We start from the raw sequence: 20,380 nt of genomic DNA, 5'->3' as shown, positions 1-20,380 counted from the left end.
TAGTCAAACGAGTACATATTTACAAACAAAACCCATCCTTCCAAATGAATTTCAAATATAAGTATTTCCTGTGTGTATATCTGCCTGTGAGCATAACCCTCAAAGCCATGCATTAAAATGTGTGAAGTCGTAGTTTTGGCGGTTTTCTAAACCAGGAGAAATTAAAAGTATCTCGACTGAGCCACAATCCTAGGTACTAAGTCATACAAAAGTTAAACAGGCAATCTGTCTCAAGGATGAGAATAAATAAAAGAATAAACAAACAAATAGTGAAACAAATTGATGCATCACTAAGATCAAACCTACATGTTCAGCTCAGTTCATGTGAAAACACACAGAGAGAGAAAGAGACAGAGAGAGAGAGAGAGAGAGAGAGAGAGAGAGAGAAACTCGAGGCCTACGTTAAACCTTTTCAAAGGCCACCAGGAGCCCTCAAGCGGCCAAAACCAGTAACACACTTCTGTTGTTGGGCAGAGGTTACCATGGTAACCTTTTTGTCCCCTCTACTCCAGGTAGATATCCTCAGTGGGACAGGCATACTCAAGATGCTCCTGATAATACTCCTGAAATGCACGTCTACACCAGCCACACACACACACACACACACACACACACACACACACACACACAGTAATGATTAGGACAAATACTAACAGCTTGAAGAACAATACAGGTTCTAATTTGTCGTCAGACCATTAACCTTTAAATGCATGAATATTTCTCAACCTATTATTTTAAAAAATATATATTCATTAATATCTAACCAGAGCTGTTCATTAATATCTAACACAAAGTGACATACAGTACAAGCTTCAGTAATAATATAAAACTGTCGAAACATATTTTTGGCATTTCAATATTGGTACAATGTTCATTGAGAGATCAGGGGCCTAACTAAAACAAATGGAGGCAATACAAGTAATAACATTAAAATATTTTAACATTTAGAGTAGAGGACGTCAACTGGTCGAGATACATTCTCAGCGAAGTACAGGGTGTCCCAAAATTCTTCATACATGAACATGAACACAGGAATACATGGAAATGAACACCTTTTAGCAAAATGTCTTCCAAAAATTGTCTTATGTAGTTTATATTATATATTTTTTTTTTCAGATAGCCTTTAAGAACACCTTTGACAAAAGAAGAATGTATTGAAATCATTCTCATGGCTGGATCGGGAAGCTGTCACACTGTTGCGATGGATTTTAACAGGAAACATGACGAGCACATCACACACGACACTGTTCCCAAACTTATTAACAAATTCAAAAAGATTGGAAGTGTTGCGGACCAAGCGAGAAGTGGACGTCCACGAACATCCACTGACAAAGACATAACCAACATGGGGCTGGCGAACATAGTGCCCTGTGTATGGAGACCAATGGGACATCCTGTATTTCAGCTGAATGAGCCAAGTAATTATACTAAATGCTATAGCAGAATCAATAAACAGCTGGAAAAAATTGCTATCATTTAGAAATTCTTTTAAACACCAACTATCTTGGCTTCAGTAACAAACTCTCTGTCACGGTTTATCCAGTCACTTGCAGCGATGTAAATGAGTCAGCTGCGGCAGCTCATCAGACCAGAGACGAGAGACATTAGCTCAGAAAAGGGGAGAGATTTCACAGACGAATAGACATAGCAGTGTCTGCTTATTCTCCCCTCATCATGCTCTAAACAGAAATCCATGATGCTAGTCAAAAGTGGTGCGGAACAATACACAATCAATTCAAATTGATGTGTCTTATTTACAGCCAGGAAGTAATCAAAAGGTCGTCACCATTCTGTCATGTTAGTTGCTTATCTGGACCTCTGTATGAAAGGAATTTTAGGTACTCGGAGTTCAATATGCCTGATTTAGTGTGTTAAAGTTCTATTCGATTTACAAACATAAGACTGATATTAGTGTAAAACTGATTCTGAGCGAATATTAAAAATAAATAAATAAATAAAAATGTGATGGTAATTATTTAGTCTAGTTTAGAAATGTGGTCTGGCGTCACAAAAACATTTTTTTTTTAAATTCAAATGCAAAACTAAAAAAAAAATGTCTTTCATTTCAAATAATGTTCTTTTTCAGGAAACTTTGCCCAGTGTACTTAACAGATGACCAGCAGTTCCTCACTCCTCCTCCCTCTATCTCTATGAGTAATTGATGATTCTGTTAATGAGGTCATATTAGCGTGACGAGGCCGGGTCTCTCACACTGATGTGGGGTCATAACTCTTCTTCTCAGTCTGTTCCTTATATTCAGGACGATGCAAGAATATTTAATTATTCACACAGCGGCGTGCCAGATGGGTCTGTGATGGAAACACCATTATCATTAGCATCATCTCATCCAGCCCTCCTACACTTCCTCGCTCCTTCATCCATCTAACTCCCTAAACTTTCTCCATTCATGGTCTCCTCCTTTTTCCTAAACGAATCTTCAGAATCCTCTGTCCTGCCCTTCCTGCACAGTAAGTGTCTAATGTGAGTGAGTCAGGAGTTTTTTTAAGACCACATCAAAAGTGTTCAGCTCACCCCACACACTCAGCCACAGGCCTCATGGACTCCTGAGAGACAAAGACATGGCAGGCAAACCTGTTCAGGACTGGGTGCTTGGTAATGAAGCCAAAGTAACTGCAAAACAGAGACAAAAAGACAAAAGGAGGGCAGAACAGAGCTCAAACAGTGAACAAGACTTCGTTTTATATATTGTATTTAACCACAAAGTGACAGCAGAGTGTTTCTACCAGTTGTTTTTTGGGTGGCATCCACAGAAAGAGATGTTCTTCATCTGGAAGAAGTGACTACATCTGTCAAACTGGAAGAAAACAGATGCATTAAACACCTTAAAAAACAACTTCTGTTTGTCAGTCAGTCGCTTTGCTAATAAGCAAAAAGTAACATCTGTCATTTTTCTATCTGTGCCATCCTTCCTTCCATTTCTCTCTCTCTCTCTCACCTCCTCAGAGAGGTCATACTCATCCTCCAGACTCATGATCAACTTCACTCCCTGGAGGCTAATCTCCAGATCACACAAAGATGGAGGACGGAGATGCACTGTCCTCTTCCTCGCCATGGCAATCTATGTACAATGCAAAGAAATGACAGCAGAAGTTTTAGCGCTGATCCTATATTAGTGATCACTGGTATTCATCACATGTTGAATTTTTTTTTGTTTGTTTACCTTCTGCATGGCAGCACAGAGGATGCCGTTGCCTTGGTGGTAAGGCACTTCAACCGAACCCAAAAACTGCACAGTAAAACTCTCCATCCATGCTGGGTTTCTCTTCATTGCTAGGTAAATAATTGAGAAGGAATTCCGTAATGTGTGATATCAAGAACCAGCACGTACTGTAAAAACAACATAACAAACAACACAGGTCTTAATGCATTTACGAACACAGACTTGTCTTGGTTCTTACCCAGAAGGTCTTTGGTTTGGCCAATGACCTCATGAGCATAATAGGCAGGGAAGATCCCCCGAGCCCCTGTGCGCATGTTATAGCCACGGTACCAGTAATCATCCTCCTCTTCCTCAACAAAAAGCGGGTCATCGACATCCAGTTCTAGTTCATCTGCATGACGTGGGATAAACCTGTAGAAATACCAGTCAGAGAGTGATTCTACTTTTGCTATAGAACTGGTATCATGTTGATTTTACCGATAGCCTACATTTCTCCATTCAGGATCTGAATAAAAACGAACAGCATACAGAATCTTAGATGGCATCATTAATTTACCTGAAGACTGCTCTGTGAGTCTGGTCTCTCTCCTCTCCGTTTATTGTGCAAGAGAACAACCCGAAAGATTCTGTGCCTAAAATACAAAGCCCAAGTGACCAGAATGTAGAAGTAAACCTCTGTGATTGTGAATATGTGAGAACATACTGTATGAGAATACGCAGGAGTGTGTTCAGGAAAGCTATAGCAGTCTTTCCTAAGAACCTCATGAATACTGAATATGTACCTCAGCTTAATGCCTTTGGTTAAATTATTAAATACTAAAGTGTATAATAGGTAAATTACACAAACATTTAAATGTTATGAAGCTGTGCAGAAAGCAGTAAAGTGTATTACCTAACATAGTTAGGTTCAACTAGGAAAGTTTATCTTTCAGAAAGTATTTAAAGAAATCGCTTACTGTAGTTCAATTGGTTTTGAATGAAAAAAGGAAATGTATACCTTAATTCTACAGTTTCTCTAAATTTAGCCATGTATTTAACAATCATATTTAGAGGTTGAGAGGTTAGATCACTTACTGGAGGATCGCGATGTGCCATTGACAAACACATTGAGGAATTTCTTGGAGAAAGGTAGGTCTGCCTCTGGTGAGGAGTCTTCTTCTGAGGAGGAGCTCAACAATAGATCAGGGCGCATTCCTCCCACTGTCTGGCTCTGCCCATAGATCTCTTCATCCTCATCAGCAGCCTCTTCATCACAAACAGTGGAGAGTCCGTCACTGTCGTCACTGAGGACAGAGGTGCATCGCTTCAGACTCACCAGCTCCAGAGTCGTATTCTCATCCACAACTAGAGTGTACTTCACTGAGTCATATGCCAGGGAGTCATCCACAGGCCTGACACCCACTGGATCAAAAGAATTTCTCAACTCCCGGACACTCTCGTCAATAGGTGGGGAACTGTCTAGGTAAGTATCATCTCCATAGGGTGAAGGTGGATTGTGAATAGCCTCCAGGTAAGGTGATGCATCCTGCTCGTCTTCATCATTATCTGTGGAGTACGTGAGGCTGAAGCAGCGATTAGTCTGTGCTGTCGGGATGTCAAGCGTCAGACTGTTTTTAACCTCTGTCATTTTTTCCAGAGAAATTGGATCCACTCTTGTCTCTCGTCCCTCATCTTTATCACTGACGATGCTATCACTTAGGCTGGGGGAGTCCAGATCCTTCATCCTGTCCATCATCAAGTCATTATTTGGCTCCTCCTCTTCCTCGTTCTGTTGATTTTTCAGTGATCTCTGGGATGTAAAGTCTTGATTTGTGTTGTTGGAGTGGAATCTCTCCAAGCACACAGGAACAACTGTGTCATTTGTAGGATTGCTCATGTATAGACAAGAGTTGACAACCTTGCTTTCTTGCTCTTTTCCTGATCCACAACTGTCTCTTCTGTCCTCTTTTTCTCCATCTGTCCTCATATCTGAGCCCACCGATAGCTGTTCCCCTTCACATTTTCGTGTCTGTGTACTGTATCCTTCGACGTCATTGAAGGCTTCTGTTTCCAGGTCAGATGAGGGTGAGATGGTGTCAGAGATGGAGGAAGAGCGCCTGAGGCAATCCTCTGGACAACTGATTGGAAATGACCCTTCTGAAATCATCTTGTTGACCAGGTTACTGAGAAGCCATGGTGAGTCTGAGTTCTCACTAAGTTCATCCTCTGATTCTGACTCAGAGTCCCCTTCAGTGGCGCCATCATAATCATCCACTGAAGGCATGTGTCTAGGTTCAATGGGAAGGTAGAAAGACCGTTTAAAACTTTCCAGGCTATGATCTGGTTCAATCTTCAGCAGCAGTTGATGAGTTGCGCTGTCATCACAGGGCACAGCAGGAGGCAGAGTCTCATCTGGATCAGCTTGATGCTCAAACCCCTGCTCATCATCCACATTCTGTAGCCCCATCAGGGCCTGACCATCATCCAAGGGATGGATGTCCGGACTGTCCTTCAGATATAGGGAAATGTCTTGTTTAATGGGCTCAGGTTGGCCTAAAAGAAGAGATGTCTTCAGACCCACAATGCCACTGTCTTGCTCAACATCAAGCTCATGGTCCAGTTCAGGGTCAGATGTTGGGGAGCTGGCCTCCTCAATGGAGTTTGTGAGGTGTGAGGACCTTCCACTGCTGGACTCGCTAGTCAAGTCCAGTTCTGTCTCAGAGATGGATGAAATCATGTTACTAACCAGTGGACCACCACAGGCAAACTCTGCCTCCAACTCACCCTCAAGATCAGAGTCCGATCCAGGGGAGCTAAGGTCATCACTGTGGTGGTCTGACTCTGCATAGCGCTTGGTATTCATGTCAGCAATGCCAGGGTCAGAGGAAGGAGATGTTGTGTCATTTGATGAAGCAGCAGCAGCAGGTTGAATCTGAGGCAAGTCACAAGATTCATCTCTGGGTTGAATAATGGACAACGCATGGGCAGAGAGAGAAGATGCATCTGTGGGTTCAATGCTGGGAAACTCAACATAGGATGAGCCCTCTTCTTCCTTACAAGTTAGATCAAAGGTCTCCTGGCTCATGAAGTCAATCTCAAATTCCTTATCTAACTCTTCATCTGACAGTGGAGTCTCTGCATCATTCCCTAGTGGGGCTGTAGAGGATAGGCACTTGCTGGTGCCATCCATTGTAAGGTCATTTTCCAACTCCGGGTCATCAGCAGTCTCTGTAGTGATGGTGTATGTGTCGTCAGGTCGAGGACGGCACTGTCGGCGTTTGGCATGGCCATTGAGGTCATGGTCAACTTCAGTATCAGAGCACTGGGAAGTGCAATCATCGCCTGAGGAGACACGCTCATCAAGAGTTCCTTCAGCATTGGGCTTTACCTCAGTGACTTCAGGACCGCCTGAGGACTTGTGCTGACCAAAGGAACCTGATTAGAGAAAGAACAGCAAAGAGAGGGGGGAAAACAGAAGATCAGAAATTATATATATATATTATATATATATATATATATATATATATATATATATATATATATATATATATAATTCCTAGGTCTGAAAATTGTACTGGTATGCATTTTAAATACTTTAATGAAGGACAAAGTGGAAAGTACTTTGGTACTTTGGAAAGTGTGCTGACAACTTCAGGTTCAGGGTTGTAAATATTTGTTCGTGTCGATGGGCCCCTAGCAGAGTTTTTTTTTTGTACCGTATTCAAGACGCTCGCGTCTGTTGCCCTCAAAGTCGTACAGCAGCGGCCTGCCAGGTGACTGATTGAGACCACAGTGGCCAGGTAGGTTTGGGGGAGTACCTTTGGCAGAGACGGTGGTGCCAGGAGCCCCTGTGCATGTGCCAGTAACGTGGGAACCATCCTCAAGGCAAGTGTGGCTTGGAGACATACGACCTGATGTCACAGGTATAAAGAGTATAAGAAATAGACATGAAGCGTTTAAAAATGCCTACTTGTGTTCACACTTGTGTACATAGCAAAACTAAATGATCCGTGTGTTCTGAAGATTTATACGATAAATACCTGCTAGACGTTTTAGTGCATCTCTCATAAAATTACACATCTGAACATGTAAAACTTTTTTTTTTTTCTACGTATGATTTAATAACCTACATGTAAAACAATACAATTATCCAAACATAATACATACTGTATACAGTAAAAATTACTAGTCTGTTTTAGATAATAAATCAATATTGGTAAATAATAAAAATAATAATAATAATAATAATAATAGCAATAAATAGTACTAATTATAATAATAATAGCAATAATAATAATAATAATAATAATAATAATAATAATAATGAAAAATGGCTTAAATGTTTTTTTATTAATAGAAATAACAGTGGACAGAATAGAAATTACCACAAACAAATGAAGTGTCACTTGCAGAGGTGTCTACAATAAGAAAACAAGAAGGTCTGGTGAAAGTGGTACTTAATAATTAGCAGCTCCTCGATTTTTTATTTACTTTGCAAAGAGACAAGAGTTGTAAATTCACAGGTCAAAGTTCATCAATATAGTTGAAGCTACCAGTAACAAATTTGTCTTCCATGTCCCGTGTCTTTTCTCCTTTAATGAATTGGCTTTTCTGCTCGGCAAATTGTATTTTCAGGTGTGTCCTGTTTCACCATAACAATCAGTAAAAAAATCATAAATGCTACGGCTAAACCATAGATGTTGGCACCTCTGCAATTGCCTGTATTCAGCTTGTGAACTAGTCAATACAGTCAATAAAAAAAGCGCTAGCGATAATTACCCTGTGAAGTAGAGTTGCGAAGAGATTCCTGCCAGCTTGACTTTCGTGGAGATACACTACTGTTATTGTTCAAGGAATCCTATAACAAGAAACAATGACAAAGATTTGTGTCTTACACTTGCATATTTCAAGTTGTATCAAAGCAATACAATATGGTTTGTTCATGTGTATACCTGTGACACTGCAGTGGTCAGGTTTAAGGTTGTGGGGCGGCTCTTAAGCGAACCTAAAGTAGGGGAAAGAGGAGGCGACGCAGAAGGAGAGGGTGGAGCATCGGGATCTGCCTCTCCATCCTCGTCTTCCTCATCATCCTCATCTTCATCGTCAATCATCTCAAATTCCTGGAAGTCATCTTGGAATGAGCATATAGTATGGTGGACATCACTCTTCTCCAGGATGAGGGAGTCCTACAGACACAATCACATTCAGAGCTCTTTGTAAAACTTTCTGGTATTGAACTAAAATACATTTGCAGAAAGTCTGAGTAAGAGCTCAGCACGTCTCATAAATATTTCAAGAATACGCTCTCGGAATAAAATGGAGTCCTGCAGTGTGTTGCTAATTCAGGAATGCAACTAAGCACAGGCTAAAATGAGTTCTACAGAAAAGCTATTGATATTTCTGATGTATGTGGTTTATAGGATCAAAACTCTAGAAGTGATTTCTATCTGAAGTAGTGTGTGTTTTAGGGGACACAAACCTGGATTAAAGACATCAGCACAAAATAGAGCTGCATGATAATAAGTAAAAAGATACAAAAATGAACACGACTAAATGATAAAAGTCATGATCATCTACCACTATTGTTTAGCCAGTTTGGTAAAATAAAGAAAATTAAAATAAATTAAAAAAAAAAAAAAAGGTTAACTGTAACATTTTATAATTTTAAATGAACAGAACAGTGTTTTCTTTCTCATCGTCCATTATGAGCCTATATTCCATCTCATCTATAAATCTTAGAATTAAAATAAACTGTTACATTATTTGAGTGACTATTAAAATGCTAAAAACAACTAATTGATAAAGAGACATACGCACAGAAAGTAGTGCACGATAGACAGAGAGACGTAAACGTTCCCCTGAGAAAGTTAATCTTAAGGGTTCTAGAGTGTAACGGGAAACTAAAACCTTAAGGGTGGGTTGCACCAATAAGGATAAAATTAAGCATAGTTTAGAGCTAATGTAGGATTTATTGATCTGGGCTTTATTTTAAATCGAGTTGTGTTGCACCACTTAATCTTAAACACAGATTAACAAATCGGGGATTAGAATTCTAACCTGCGATTAAAACCTCCATTTACGATTCATTTTCTCCATCATGACCGACTCACCATTGACAACATTGCGGCAGTGTGTGCGGATTTCATAAACGTGGAAATATATGAATTCTCCAGCATAAACATGAAAATGAATAAACATGAATAAACAGCAACAATGTAACTCTTTCACTTCCACTGGAGTGACTAGAAAAGGGATCGTGAACTTTAAACTTTGAATGAAAACAAAAAATTCAACTGCCATTATTAACCACTCATTCGCATAACCGATACAGGCTGAGAAAAAAAAAAATTCAAATGAAAAAATTAAAAATCTGAGTTTAAAGTGATGGAGAAACAAGATTATAGATAATCCAGGTTTACTGTGAAATTAAATCCAGTATTAAAGTGATGGTTTAAATGTAAGCCTGCTTATTTTAAACAAGGTTTAAAGTTTGGTGCAACAGAATTATTAGATAAACCTTGGATTTATTCTAGATTTAAGCTTAATCCTTATTGGTGCAACCCACCCTAATTAAATCAGAAAATCTGTACAAATTATAGTTAGTAAGAACACGAGAAATCTCTTGCTCTTCAATCTGATTAGTTTTAGACTATAACATGTGAAGCAAAATTGCTTTATATATACAGTATATCAATGATAACAAAGAACAATGCAAGAGCGAGAGCATAAGAGAGAGATACAAAAGCGAGCAATCGATAAAAAGCCACTTTGGTTTCAACGGAGATGATTTCCAGTAAAGTAAAAGATAGAACTAACATAAGCCTTATGTACAGTATGTCTGCTGCTGAAACAGCACTTTACTGTGCTTTATATAATAAGGCCCCATTTCAATAAAGCTTGCGTGTGTAAAAACATTGAAGCCGATTTAGTCCACAGAAGATTGTATCTTTCAATATCCAAATAGGAGAGGTTTGTCCATTTTGCCTGTTTGCGAATATGTGAATATGCAGGACTACCTGAAAGAACTGCATTATAGGGCATTTCTCAGTGTGGTGTCTATGCAAATAGATACAGTTTGCACTCCCAGTGTGATTTACTGAGCATGAGGCTCACTTTGGAAATGAAGATTGCATGTGCAAATATTTATGGGAGGTTTTTTGTTTTTTGTTTTTTTTGCAGGTTAATAGGTTTAATAGAATGAAACAATTCACTAGGTTTTAATAATGATAAATTTTATCATTATTCTGCCTGAGTATTTCAAAATCATGACCACTACCTCAGAAAAGTTGGTGTCATATTTCACATGAGACCGTGAAGAAGTTTTTACTCACGTGTACTTTTTATTTCGCGTTTGAAAGCATTTTATAAAACATGTCTCTGTCTTGTTATACTGGATGTGCAATTATGATAATGATGAGTCTTTTTTGATCACATATACATATGCACAGTGAAATTCTTTTCTTCACATACCCCAGCATGTCAGGAAGTTGGGATCAGAGCACAGGGTCAGCCACAATACAGCACCACTGGAGCAGAGAGGGTTAAGGGCCTTGCTCAAGGGCCCAATAGTGGCAGCTTGGCAGTGCTGTGGGTTGAACCCCTGACCTTCCGATCAGAAATCCCAGAGCCTTAACTGCCAAGCTACCACTGCCCATTATGAATGTGTGGCAAGATTTAATTTCAGTTTGACTTTAATTTCAGAGTCTCCTAGAGATCTGAACCCACCAGTGCTATTAAGAACAAATATGCAAAAGCCTCATTTACATATTGTTTTTTTTAACTCCTACTTTGCTTGTTATGTAATTCATGCAGTTATTGCTTGTGACTCAACCTGAACACGCCCATATTTTGTGTGCCCAATGTATCTCATTTGCACACATGAAATAACATTCGTTCTTTGGGATGTTAGTACAGCAGAGCCACCACAAAGAGTTTTTCCCCTTTATAAAATGGGTAAAATTCTTTGTACAGGTTGGGGAGGACTGTATTGGGAGTAAGTGATGTCATGTAATACCATGTATAAATCAGAATTGAATAGATTTCTTTTTAAACCATGTCCGATATCTGAGTCATCGTTGTTATCAATGTATCATTTACAAATAAAAGAGACTGCAAAGCCTATTACTATTAAATGGCTTGTGGTTTGTCAGAAGATTAAAAATGCTAATTTCCCATCTGCAGTATCGCAATGCAGTTATTTCCATACACTTCAACTGAGTGTATGAACAAGCCCTGTCAGATGCACACAGCTTTTCCACAGACAGCACTGCAAGCACTCAAATCAATAATCAATGCAGTTCCAAGACCTGATCAATAATGCTAACAACAATCACTGACCAAAATCCATAATCATCTAAGACTGAAAGAGAGAGATGCTATAAACTGCCACTGTTCTCAGATTCCCAAGGGCGCGGTCTCATCCTGACCAGCACTGCCTTTACTGCTCAAGGCAGCCTTACGTCAGCAAAAAATACTCTGCTGACACAACCAAACCTGCAGAGAACTTGTGAATGAATGTTCAGGAGGGTGAAAGGAAAGGGGGTGAAAAAGGAGAAGACGGGGTTGACAGTAGACAAATTAATACACAATTCCTAAAAAGAAAGAAAGGACAAAAGGAGGATGAAAGAATGAGGCAGAAAATGAATAAGATATTAAGGTAAAGACATGAGTATATCATTATGCAACTCCATGCACATAGAAACACACACTTTCAGCCTCATTCTCTAATATTGTCCGACCTGAAGCACAGAACAGGCACAGGAGGCAAAATCTGAGCTTTATTACACACACACACACACACACACACACACACACACACACACACACACACACAGATAAGGCAGTATCAGATAACAGCAGGATGCTGCAACAGGGGCAGTGAGGACATACAGTGACGATAGGGCACGGCTCTGGCAGTGAGATGAACCGGCGTTCATCACAAATCTGCCACATCCTGCCAATGCTGCTGAATAGTTCAGGTCCAGGTCCTTCTGACACCTCCATTATGATCACAAGGGAGTAAATGTCAATTTCAAAAAGCAAGGGAGCCAATAATATTAGCGCTGACCAGCTCATCACTGTAAGAAACATTTTGTTGCCATTAAAAGCTACTCTTATCAATTAAAAAAAATCCTTTATGATATTTAATGTGCTGCGATGGGTTGTCCAGCGTGTACCCCACCTTGTGCCCCAAGTTCCCTGGGATAGTGGTCATAGTGTATATATATACTATGACCACTACGGCCAGATGTAAAGTACTGCACTAAAAACTGTGTACACAAAATGACACAAAATGGTAAAAAATAAAATAAAATAAAATAAAAAAGAACAAAAAGCTAGTTAGATGTTGCATAGATGTTGCATTTTCCACATTATTACACATAACTTCAATTATGGACTTTAATGTTGCGAATTCTTTATATTTCCAGATTTCTTAAGTTAATACCAAAGTCTGGTGAACCTTTCACGTGAATAAGCTCATTTAAAATATATTCACTGAAAAAAATGTTGACGCGTCCAATACTTATTTCCCCTACTGTATTTAAACAGGATATCCCCTACTTCCATTAAAATCCTGCTCAATCCTAAACTAGCCAGAAGAAAACAACAGGAAAAAATAAACAGATCTCACACACAACTCAATTCTGTAATAGTTTGTAATAGTTTTCCCCACATCATTCTTAATATGCCATAAATGAACCCTGAATAATTTAATTGTTGAGCTATTGATAGACATTATGTTCAATTCTCCCATCTAATATTACGAATAGCTGTCACTGTACAAAGGCACACGCTATTCAGCGCCAATACTGCAGTATATGTACTACATTGTTATACGTATGTGTATGATGTTTGTTCATTCTCGTTCTCTCTCTCTCTCTCTCTCTCTCTCTCTCTCTCTCTACATACAGGTTTATGGGAAAAGCAGCTCAGCCTCAGATCTCTGATTAAGACTGCAGCTTGGCTGGAAACTAATACCCCAGATTACACACTGCACAGCTTAATACACAATTACTCACCAAAATGCACAGCTGTAAAGCAGATTTATTCACTAGCACACATCACTATTCTTATAAAGCTGTTTGGAAATTTTTGTCAAAGCTGTGCCTCATCAATGTCTAACAACGAACAACTGATTTAAACCTGAAGCTTAGTCTTAGTCCATACCTTCTGAGGTCTCAGCAAGTCAGCAGGAGTTAGAAACGGCAGACTGAATGAATAAATCATGAAAGCAGGGACTGAATTAAGTGAGAGATGGGGTATAGCCTTGTATTTTGTTATAAGCTTGTTGCAGATACGAGTGTGTTAAAAGTATAGTGTCCTCTAGAAACTTGTATAGTTCACTAAACTTTTAGTACACAAACACTATATACAAGGAATCCCATGCCTACAGATGATGGCTTTTTTGCTATATATTTTTCATTTCAGAAGGGAAAAAAAACAATGTAAATCGCAAATACACCCACACGCACACGTGAGCAACTGCACTTCAAGCACAAAAGGCTTTCACAAGAACTCAAAAACATAAAAACTGTCCAAGACATTCACGCCAAAATATATTCATTGTGCTATAATATATCACCCAGAAAAAAGCAGAAAGGACAGAGATACATTCTGTTACATTTTGTCCTCAGATCTCTTTTTTATTTAATGTAGAACATAGACTTTAATAAGATTAATCAGTCTTCATATCCTCACTCATCAATGTTTAAAACCTCATAGCTAATTTCTCACCTACTACCCATGATATAGTACTACTGCGGTTGATGTAGCATTACTGTGCATATGCACATGTACTGTGTGTTCCATAGTGGTGTCATTAAAATCCCACAAACCTACACTGCATTCAGCTGATGGAGGAGGGAAAGCTAGCTTTGGATTTTGGCCTCAATACGCAGTTATGTAATACTGACACTGAAAAGAAGCTAAGCTGAGATAAAGCTGAGGTGAGCTGTGAATACTGTGAGTCACAAAGATTAATAATCTGCACAGCAGATATGTGTGTGTGTGTGTGTGTGTGTGTGAGTTGCAGGGAAGGGGGATTACTGTCTCTATCTTCAGTTAAATGTAATGTGGTTTTCATAAACCAAGCAAGCCATCTGATAAGTAACCAATCATCAGCCAGAGTCAAGTGAACAATCATCAGGATTATGGCATTACACTAAGGCTTACGCAATTACGTGCATAAAGTCATCACACTTAATCAGACATATGGCATCAAGGGAAGCAAAAGAGACAGAACAGAACCCTAGGGCAGTAAATGCCTCTTGAGGAGAGAAGATGAGGAGAAAAGAGGAGAAAACCAGAGGGGATAAAAGAGGAGAGGAGAGGAGAAAAGATGAGAGGAGAGGTGAAAAGAGGAGAAGAGAAAAGAGGAGAGGTGAAAAGAGTAGAGGAGAAAAGTGGAGAGGAGCGGTGAAAAGAGGAGAGGAGAAAAGAGGAGAGGAGAAAAGAGGAGAGGTGAAAAGAGGAGAGGAGAAAAAAATGGAGAGGAGATATGAAAAGAGGAGAGGAGAGGTGAAAAGAGGAGATGAAAAAAGAGGAGAGGAGAGGTGAAAAGAGGAGAGGTGAAAAGAGGAGAGGAGAAAAGAGGAGAGGAGAGGTGAAAAGAGGAGAGGTGAAAAGAGGAGAGGAGTGGTGAAAAGAGGAGAGGTGAAAAGAGGAGAGGAGTGGTGAAAAGAGGAGAGGTGAAAAGAGGAGAGGAGAAAAGAGGAGAGGAGAGGTGAAAAGAGGAGAGGTGAAAAGTGGAGAGGAGTGGTGAAAAGAGGAATGGAGAGGTGAAAAGAGGAGAGGAGAAAAGAGGAGAGGACACATGAAAAGAGGAGATGAGAAAAGAGGAGAGGAGAAAAGAGGAGAGGAGATGTGAAAAGAGGAGAGGAGAAGAGAAAAGAGGAGAGGAGAAAAGAGGAGAGGAGAGGTGAAAAGAGGAGATGAGAAAAGAGGAGAGGAGAGGTGAAAAGAGGAGGGGTGAAAAGAGGAGAGGAGAGGTGAAAAGAGGAGAGGAGAGGTGAAAAGAGGAGAGGAGAAAAGAGGAGAGGTGAAAAGAGGAGATAAGAAAAGAGGAGAGGAGAGGTGAAAAGAGGAGAGGAGAGGAGAAAAGAGGAGAGGAGAGGTGAAAAGAGGAGAGGAGAAAAGAGGAAAGGAGAGGTGAAAAAAGGACAGGAGAAAAGAGGAGAGGAGAGGTGAAAAGAGGAGTGGAGAGGAGAAAAGAGGAGAGGAGAAAAGAGGAGAGGAGAGGTGAAAAGAGGAGAGGAGAGGTGAAAAGAGGAGAGGAGAGGAGATTTCACTGGATCATCACGCTCCTTCACTGCGGCAGCCATGGCACACAGCCACTGCGATGAAACATTTAAACACCCTCTAGATACAGTCAGTACACACATACTGTTATGTCTGAAATGAAACATTGTTGTAGTTACCGACAACATACAACCGAAAAACAAGGCAGGTTTACTGTTTCTTATTCATAGGTTATACTATGACATCCACCCAGATATATATTATGTCTCATTTCGGACATTATTTGCATTTTGGTTATGGTGTTCAGTTTCAGGGGATGATAGAAGGAGGGTGAGAGGGAAAAGGGAGAGGAGAGAGCAATAATCTAACATAATCTAAGATCCAACCTGAAATATCTGGTTAAGGCTACTTATTATTTGATGCTAATTGGTTTTTCTTTTATTAAACAAAAAGCCACACTCAAACACCCTAACCCAGAGAGCAAACATACATCAGTAGTGATGCAAAGACCTTGTTTGCTAATTGGGACATAGCCAGTTCTACATCAAAACCTTGCTGGTAAAGCTGACCTTCGTGCATAACCTTGCAATCTAGCATGACCTTGCTAATTTCCTGCTTGTATCCAGTATGCATTATGCTGCCCATGGTCACTAGCTCATGTTAGCATTAGCAGCTACAGTATTAGCTGTGAAGATAATTAATTGATCCTTCATTCATTAAAAAAAAGTTAGCAGTAAAGATTATATACATTTAAGAAAATAGTTTTTAAAAATCTGTAGGATATGTGTATGTACAACCAGGGTTGCCAGGTTTGTTGGTGGTTGTTTTTTTTTTTTTTTTTTTTATTTGGGTCATATTTGGGTCATAAATGAGCTAGCTTCACTGACAATTCGGCTACAGACGAGGCTGACACATTAGTTGAGACTCCTGCTCAATTCTATTCCTTCTACCGTGACATATGACATCCGAGCCATATCTCCCAGCAGTTCTCGCTTGGTTTCCCACTGAAGCTAAGCAGGGTTGAGCCTGGCTAGTACCTGGGTCTAGTCCTCTTGGGGAAAACTAAGGTTGCTGCTGGAAGTGGTATTAGCGAGGCCAGCAGGGGGCGCTCATCTTGTGGTCTAAGTGGGTCTTAATGCCCCAGTATAGTGATGGGGACACTATACTGTACTGTAAAAACAGCATGGTCGTTCGGATGAGACGTTAAACCAAGGTCCTGACTCTCTGTGGTCATTAAAAATCCCAGGACGCTTCTCGTAAAAGATTAGGGGTATAACCCCGGTGTCCTGGTGAAATTCCCCCATCGGCCCTTCTCTATCATAGCCTCCTAATAATCTCCATCTCTGAATTGGCTACATCACTCTTTCATCTATTCTCCACTAATAGCTGGTGTGTGGTGGGTGTTCTGGTTTACTATGGCTGCCATCGCATCATCCAGGTGGATGCTACACACTAGTGGTAGTTGAGGAGATCCCCTCCCCACACCCCCATACTATGTAAAGTGCCTTGAGTGTCTAGAAAAGCGCTATATAAATGTAACTGTACCATTAAACAGCAAACAGTCAAACCATGCACATTTTAAATCCTCATTTAAAAGAAGGTTATTTACAGGTAAATGCGGCAACTGAGATGCACTCCTGTGGTGCATTTTGATGAACACAGCGCCGGGAGACTAAACAGAAAAGCATATAAATAGCAGCTAGGTGCACAACTCATTTAATATTCTACAGTACAGAACAGACAGCTGCCTCTTATCTAAAGCTGACAAAACAGAACAATTGGAGTGTAAGAGAGAGGGATTGAGTGGTCAGCAAAAGCTTTTTTTTATTATTTAACTTGTACTTATTCATACACTCTCCCCAAATGGTCGTCGTTAGATGTCCACATTGTTATTATGTCAGTAAAATGCAATCTGTAATCCTGAACTCTGAAATGAACAGGGACCTCATCAAAGTCTGTCATGTGGTTTTTTACAAATGATTTTTACAAATGCATTGTAAAAATCATGCTTGGAACTGTGGAGTTCTGTGAATGGTCAGTACTTCAGTTTTGTGATCTGGACATCTTATGAACAAATATAAAGTTATTTTCAAGGCTTTAGAAGGGTATGAATTGGACTGCACCCCAGGATATCCCTTTGGACAACTGACCAATCAGCAGTACCAATTGAAAAGTGTCACGAAATTAGACACTCCTCTACATTACACAGTATTTAATCCAAGAAGCTCATATCCATCTATCCACCTGGATCTCTGCCCATCATCTACCTTCAGAGTTTTTGATTGTAACCCATGTCGATCTCATCCAGTTTCTATCATCGCAAGACACATTAGAGAACTTCAGAGTTTCGGTGCTATCTAGACTGAACAATTGTGCACACTGAGTCACAAGGCTTTCTCCACTGTCTTTGCTGCTGGACAAGCTGACCGGACAAGTTGACTCAACCGAGGCTACAACTGGACCTTTGGTGTAATTCCTGCTGAAATCTGTCCATACATAAGATTGGACCAGCAGACTCACTGCCAAAGCAAGGCGTTCAGCAAATCTGCTTATGTCTTGTTTTTCAGTACATCTATATATTTTCCATTCTCATACAATTCGTATTCGAATGCTCTTTACCTTTCTCTTTATTATTAATCTTTGTGTGTTTTAACCATGTATTTCTCTCAAATGAGTTCTACAAACAATCAAATGATTCGCTTTATTTGAGCTATCAGATTTTCTTCAGATAATAGGCAAATTATTACTATTTCTTATCTTGCTAATGCAACTATCATCAAGTCGTATCTTGTATAAAAATAATTTTTTGTGCATAAGACTCATGCCATATTTAGCATAATTATTACTATAAAAAAGAACAATTTCAGATATTTAATTCAATTCATTTAATTAATAGTAATAATTTATACACAACTTTATATGGTGATCTATTTCTTTATACTGTTTCTATAAGAAGTTTAATTAGTATTTATGGAAGGAGTCTCCAGTTTCAGTGTTTCATAATGGTCAGAGGAAAAGGTGTAAAAAAGAGTGGCAAGAGCAGACCCTTTCATGGTTTATTATTACTATTATTATTATTATTATTATTATTATTACTACTACATTATGAGGAATAGAATTGAATAGGACAGAATGTGATTTACCTTTTCATAAGGATCAGAGTCATAGTTGAGGCCGATGCCACAGTCATCTGTGATCTCAGATAGATCTTCATCATCAAACTCCTCCAGACTGATGTCATGTGCTGCCCTGCAGAAGGGTGAAAAGAAGAATATGGTCCGTTGCTTGACTGTTTTTTTTTTTAAAGTACACATCACAAAAATTACATTTACAATCTACATATACAACTCAGAACAGGGCACTTAGCGTTAGGGTTACATAACATATTCTCACTATAATACAGAATATACACCATTTGTATACTGTAGCATAAAATAAACTAATCTACTAATATTCTGTGCATTTGTCCTTGGAAGGATTGGTATCACAATAGCTCAACTATGACAACCTAGCAACAATTCCAAAGTCACTTAACCACTCACTGAAATAGTCCGGATACACATACACTCAGGTCAAAGCCAAACTAAGCATTCAGGACTGAGGCTAAGAACATGACTTGTCCCTCATTTCACCCTATCAAATATCTATTACTAGGAATCCAGGCAGTTTTCAGAAGTCTCACTCATTCAGGGTTACTGTTAGGTGATGGCTATATGGGTGAGCATGCTGTTAAACGAGGACAGCGTCTGGGTGATGGCTCGGGGCAATAACAGGAAGCACTGAGCTATAGTAACTGCTCTTATACAGATCACATCAGTTCTACTCCACTCCGGTGAGAGGAATGCTGCAATGCAGCTTTTCACACCCCGAATGACTCCCTCCATCTACAGATACAGGGATATATACTGTATATATTCATACACATAGATAAATCATGATGGTTTATTGACAATGCTATTCAAAAGAGTGCACTTTCTATACCTTTCCTTGTCTATACCCATTTAATTATTTCATATTATACAAGATTTCAGTGTAAAGCCCAAGTCAGACAACCCTTATGTTTCATTTTTTCCCCAAACTAAAAATGTATTGTTTGTAAATATAAAATAAAAAGCCAATTATTGTCAGATTCCCACCATCTCTTCTACATGAAGAGTGACTCACCATTAACTGACAGTGTTTTTTCTTTTCTTTTCGAGTTTTTGATTAATAGTGCCGATAACTGATGATATTTAAATTGTCATTACTATTATGCAGGAATAAAATGAGCATAAATATATAAATAACAGTAACCGTAGATATTAGATTTTTCCCTGATATTGTAGATATATATCTTTCATCACAGCTAAGAAATGAAAGCAGTGAACTTGATAAAGCTATTATGCAATCCTAAGAGAGATTAATGTATTTTCCACTGAGATATGGAAAAGGATTTTAAAATGACTTTGTACTTGGAAGCACTCCAATATCTAACTCTATTCTTGTGATACACGAGAATGACACGCGGCTCTCATGTATAACTCCCACATTTCTGACTTTTATCATGTCAGAAAAGGTTATTTCGATTTCCTGGCACACTTTGAAACCTTTTCAATTATTTATTTAAAAGTTAATCTTGCTTGTGTCACTGTTTACTCATGTTCTATTTAAAATTTGAGTCTACTGCCAGAAACTGATTTTATTTGATAAGGGATATAAATCTAAAAGAACTGTGTCAAAATAAAATTCACAAAAAGTGATTACATCATTATTCACTATTTTAGGTCGCTATGTTGTTATTTACTGAACGCAATATGGACAATACCATATAATGCATTGCAGATCATACTGAGTTAATATCATGCATACTCACAGACACTAACAGTTAACACTAATTGTTAAATAGTAACACACATGTTAATATATTAATGAAATTTATAGTCCCACAATGATTTGTAAAAAAAAATTTTTTTTAATAATTTTTTTTTAATTAGGCAAATGGGG

The 20,380-nt window shown here is 39.0% G+C and overlaps 1 protein-coding gene across 1 annotated transcript; it reads right to left on the bottom strand.

The window, feature by feature from the left end:
* Nucleotides 1–420: 420 nt before the first annotated feature.
* Nucleotides 421–19,904, bottom strand: mapk8ip2 (mitogen-activated protein kinase 8 interacting protein 2). The gene is made up of 12 exons (XM_053622289.1): nucleotides 18,541–19,904; nucleotides 8,113–8,346; nucleotides 7,940–8,018; nucleotides 6,877–7,071; nucleotides 4,256–6,595; nucleotides 3,738–3,813; nucleotides 3,420–3,592; nucleotides 3,182–3,291; nucleotides 2,957–3,079; nucleotides 2,745–2,815; nucleotides 2,533–2,631; nucleotides 421–576 (listed from the first exon to the last, which is right to left on the bottom strand). Exons 1-12 carry the CDS (start codon nucleotides 18,709–18,711, stop codon nucleotides 504–506), a joined length of 3,744 nt encoding a protein of 1,247 aa, XP_053478264.1. The 5' UTR covers nucleotides 18,712–19,904; the 3' UTR covers nucleotides 421–503.
* Nucleotides 19,905–20,380: the final 476 nt, after the last annotated feature.

The sequence above is a fragment of the Ictalurus furcatus genome, chromosome 4 (genome assembly GCF_023375685.1).
Source record: "Ictalurus furcatus strain D&B chromosome 4, Billie_1.0, whole genome shotgun sequence".
Lineage (NCBI taxonomy): Eukaryota > Metazoa > Chordata > Actinopteri > Siluriformes > Ictaluridae > Ictalurus > Ictalurus furcatus.
The sequence above is the reverse complement of the archived record's forward strand: the minus strand, read 5'-3'. Positions and strand labels throughout refer to the sequence as shown.

Coding starts and splice junctions, on each gene's coding strand:
- mapk8ip2 (XM_053622289.1), bottom strand. CDS start 18,711: ATGTGTACTTTAAAAAAAAAAACAGTCAAGCAACGGACCATATTCTTC. Junction 2,816..2,956: donor AGTATGACCTCTCTGAGGAG/GTGAGAGAGAGA, acceptor GTTTTCTTCCAG/TTTGACAGATGTAGTCACTT. Junction 2,632..2,744: donor TGCCACCCAAAAAACAACTG/GTAGAAACACTC, acceptor TCTGTTTTGCAG/TTACTTTGGCTTCATTACCA.